At 37.5% G+C, this 4,197-nt stretch overlaps 1 protein-coding gene across 3 annotated transcripts in view; it reads right to left on the minus strand.

Annotated features, from left to right (window-relative positions):
* Positions 1–2,688: 2,688 nt before the first annotated feature.
* The window catches only part of fgfbp1a (fibroblast growth factor binding protein 1a), a 2,117-nt gene continuing 608 nt past the window's right edge, over positions 2,689–4,197 (minus strand). Inside the window, exons 2-3 of one of the 3 annotated variants that reach the window (XM_032527403.1) lie at positions 4,068–4,163; positions 2,689–3,344 (exon numbers count right to left, since the gene is read on the minus strand). In XM_032527403.1, coding sequence (XP_032383294.1) covers positions 2,693–3,325 — 633 coding nt within the window. In that variant the 5' untranslated portion in view covers positions 3,326–3,344; positions 4,068–4,163 and the 3' untranslated portion in view covers positions 2,689–2,692. Of the gene's footprint in view, positions 3,345–4,067; positions 4,167–4,197 lie in introns of all 3 variants that reach the window. The other 2 variants (XM_032527402.1, XM_032527404.1) reach the window with 2 other exon arrangements.

Consider the following 4,197-nt stretch of genomic DNA (forward strand, 5'->3'; position numbering starts at 1 on the left):
TGTGTGTGTGTGTGTGTGTGTGTGTGTGTGTGTGTGAGAGAGTGTGAGCAGCAGCCCCACGGCCCCACCCGGTGCAGAGAGCCGACAGGATTGAAACCGCAGCTTTCAGCGACTTCATAGGGAAAAATCGTTACAGTGGACTTTGATGTTAAAATGTAAACAGGTTGGCAGGATGGTTCGAGTCACACACGTTTTGTCTTCATATCAGAAACAAGGAAATGAATTGGACCCGTTCTCACTCCAGCTTGTTTAATGGTTGTCAGAGTGCACGTGGGACTTGTCGCAAATAATGAAAATTTGATATGCATTTGCGGCTGTCAATCAATATCTTCCAGTCACGGACCCCTGATTGGTCTGGGCCCTGCTTACTGATAGTTACACGTCTGTCTGGCAGAGACTAAAGTAGCAAATAGCATTACTATGATATTGTAACATAAAAACTACTTTAGTGCAATTAACAATAAAGTCTTCTCTTTTTAATACGTCTTGATTAATATTTTTTTAATGGGTTGCTCGCATTTAAAAGGACAGTTGGTGCTGAAATCGGAAACAGATTTCAGCATGGTCTTTACTTTATTTGATGAAATTATCACCTGTATAATGCTTTTAACTTAACAAGTGTCTTGTCACTTTAGTTATTTATGAGAGTTTTTTTTTTACTGAGTGTGTGCTTTGCATCACATTTCACAAGCAGCTGTGGAGAATCCAGTCTTGTTTTCAGCAGCTGGTGTTTACAAATCTAGTTTCAAAGGAAAACTCCTCTTTAAATATACTTATATATTCACTGCATTCCTGCAGTTATTTTGTGACTTTTGCAAATGCCCTTTAATTTACTTGTTGTTGCAGCCACATTGCTACATGGCCCTGAATGCATCCTGCTGAGAGTCAGTGAATTTAATGGATTTCAGCTGTGGGCAATGCATTACGTTACAGCAGGAGATAAAGCTCAAATCATCAAGGAAAATGAGTCATTCCCCTTTCTTAAATCACAGCACGTCCTGAGGCTGGTCTGCTGGCGCTGCTGTGGGTGGAGAAAGTTGTCTGCCTCTTACTGTAGGTAACAATCTCCTTATGATATGAATTGGCAAAATATAAGTAGGATTGACTTTATTCTGAAGGAGGACACCTCCATATTTTAATGTTAAGGGACCGAAGTATAGCTGAATTACCTTTCTTGCCTAAAATGATTTTGTGAAGCATGAATAACTGATAGATTACAAGGGACTCTACCTGAGAGCTGTATCCACTCAAGTACAATTTGAGGTACTTTTACTTTACTGTATTTCCATTTAATGCTACTTGTAGCTTAAAATGTATAGTAGCAGTATTGTATAGTAGCATTTTAGTATAGTAGAATTTCATGCTACTATACATCTACTTCACATTTCAGTAGGGCTGGGTATCCTTTTGATTTTTTTTTTTTTTTTTAGTCTGATGCTGAACCAGTACTTTTAAAACAATTGCGTTTTCTAAACCGATTCTTTAAAAACTGAAAAAAGACACCAAAGACTTTTTTTTAAATTAAAAAATATTTTAATTTAACAATATATTAACGTTTTAAAGTACTTAAATATATTATAAGCAAACATAAGTCACCTAACACACAACTACAATAATTTTACCTGTTATATCTGCTGTTAACTATTAACAAGTAACAACAAAATAAATGTTGAGTTGGTATGCTAACCAGAGCAGGATGGAAAATATGGCATTTTTAAAGTAGCCTAGCTAACGGTAGAGTACGGAGAAAGTGTGATATGAAAGTGTGTACTTTTTACTTCACTACATTTAAGAGCTATAGAGCTATATACTTTTCAGATTTCAATTTTAAATGCAAAACGTGATCACTTTAATGAAATATGATCCATTGTTATAGATTCATCTAACTATACAAAGAAGGCCTAGTTAAAATGAATGAATGAACACCTTGCAACTATATTAGATTGAATGTCATGTAAGACATTATGGTAATGAAGTACGGATTCAGCTAACTTGCGATTCTAGGGCATGAAGAAAAGTGTAGGCTATATTCTAAAATTGAAATGGAGTGGAAGGATCTTATGATCCTGTTATAAATGCCAAACATAATATATCTTCAGTTTAATCTCTTGTCTTTTGTTGACAGTATTATTTGATACTCTTAACCTGCCCTTTGACTTTGATTTTGCAAGTTGAGCATGTGTGGATTCAGAGGCTTGTCAGTGCCAAAGTATGCAAGCCAAGGCTTTCTAAAAAATCCTACTCCCTCTGGTTAAATTACTGTGTCAATACCCAACATGCCCTAATCTCCCAGCTAATACCTGTAGCAGGACTGTGCACACACATTTGGAAAACACAGAAAAGAGCTTTTCATGAAGAACATGGAGTTCTCTTGTTTAAGTTTTTTTTGAATGAAGAATGAAAGGATTATGATGGAAAACAAATTAGTTTAATGAAATTTAAATGAAGATGTGAAGAGAAGCTAAATGTGCTTACATTGTGTTATGCTACAAGAGGAAACAACCTAAGTATTTCCTTAAAAAGCAAGTTATCACCCTATTAAATGTCTCCTAAATTGACAATCATAGCACAATCATTAAAGAATAGATAGAAAAAAGTGTATAATTGAGGGATATAATTACTGTTAACTATGTGGAGAAATACTAGAAAGAAGTATTGAAATGACTGCATACAGAGCTTTTTTTTTTGTGTCTCAGCAATCATAATCCTGCACCATAGTAAAAAAGAAAGTGCAAAAAGTTGACCAGGATTCGTTGCAGTGCTCCTCAGCCAGCTTCTTGTTACCAGGTTTACAGGATTTGATAGCTCTGGGGGCTGGTTGTGGACTGGAAGGCGGGTCAGTCTTCCTCTGAGGATTATGGAGTCTGAAATGAGCATCTCTGGCAGCTCTTTTGCACATACCTGCCCTGACCAATGCACTGCTGTCCTGGCACAAACTCTTTTGCTTCTTCAGCGCTCTGGCGATTTGCTTCCAGTAAAGTTTGACATTGGAATCGTACTGGGGACAGACAGCTGGTCTGGCGACATATTCACAGCTGAAGCTCCTGTCCCCCTTCTTGCAGGTGATACCAAGGCTGAAGAGGTCCTCACCTATTGCTGCCCAGGTGCACTGGGACTTGTCTTTGGTAACTATTTTGCCCTTAATGGGTTGTGCAGAGACAGATTTTGAACGGCGGCCCACCGTCAGCCCTGGCCTGTCCTTGTGTTGTCCTCTGTCCCCTCCTCGTCCCCTCCGTCCTTGGCTCCTTTGGCAGTTACTCAACACCAACTGATGGGAAATGCAAGCCAGGACCAGCAGGATGGTGACATTGGTAAGGAGAGCCATGAAACCAGTACAAAATGCCCTGCAAGAGGATAAATTAGGATTTAGATGTCTGACCTTAAATCTCTTTCATTTCCCTTATTCAAAAGAATCATGATAATTCCCTATTATGTTTTAGATGGAAACAACTCATTTCTTATAGAAAAAAAATTGGGGCATTCTAGGTTTTCTTTGTATAGGCTAGACAAAAAAAACAAAGCAGGTTTTTAGAACGGCATCCTTTTTAAGGCAATTAAAGCACTTCACCTTAATATAATCTACAAAAGAAACAAAAGGCCATTTAATAGTCGCATATAGATTCGCTTAAACAGAATGACATAAAATGGAAACTAAAAATAAGCCCTGAAGGAATAAATCGGATTAAAAAGTTACAGTGCAATGAGAGATGTAAATAAATAGCCACAAACAAAATTGAATAAAAGGATCAGCCAAACAAAGATTTACTCCTTGATTTAAAAGATGAAACAATCAGAGTAAAGTGTGACATGAATATTCCAAGTGCAGACACACACCTTTATACAATATCATCACATGATAAATTTACAGTAATTAGTCAAGTACCCTATAGATTCTTTACATCTATGTAAGAACGTTATAAGGTAATGTTTTATTAGGTAATAAAGTATCAGCCACAACACACACAAACACACACACCCTAATACTATACTTATACGAAAGTTATACCAAATTAGTAATCACAGATCATTACACACTGAGCCCAGATGTAGCAGATGACACAACTTACCTGAAGTTTCCACAGTAAACTTCAGGTTACAGTCCAGAGAGCTGAGTCGCCTTCACTGTACCTGCAGCTACAGTCTGCTGTAGAATCAGCCCTCCCCTTCTCACTCTCTCTCTCACACACACACACACAC

The sequence above is a fragment of the Etheostoma spectabile genome, chromosome 10 (assembly GCF_008692095.1).
Source record: "Etheostoma spectabile isolate EspeVRDwgs_2016 chromosome 10, UIUC_Espe_1.0, whole genome shotgun sequence".
NCBI lineage: Eukaryota > Metazoa > Chordata > Actinopteri > Perciformes > Percidae > Etheostoma > Etheostoma spectabile.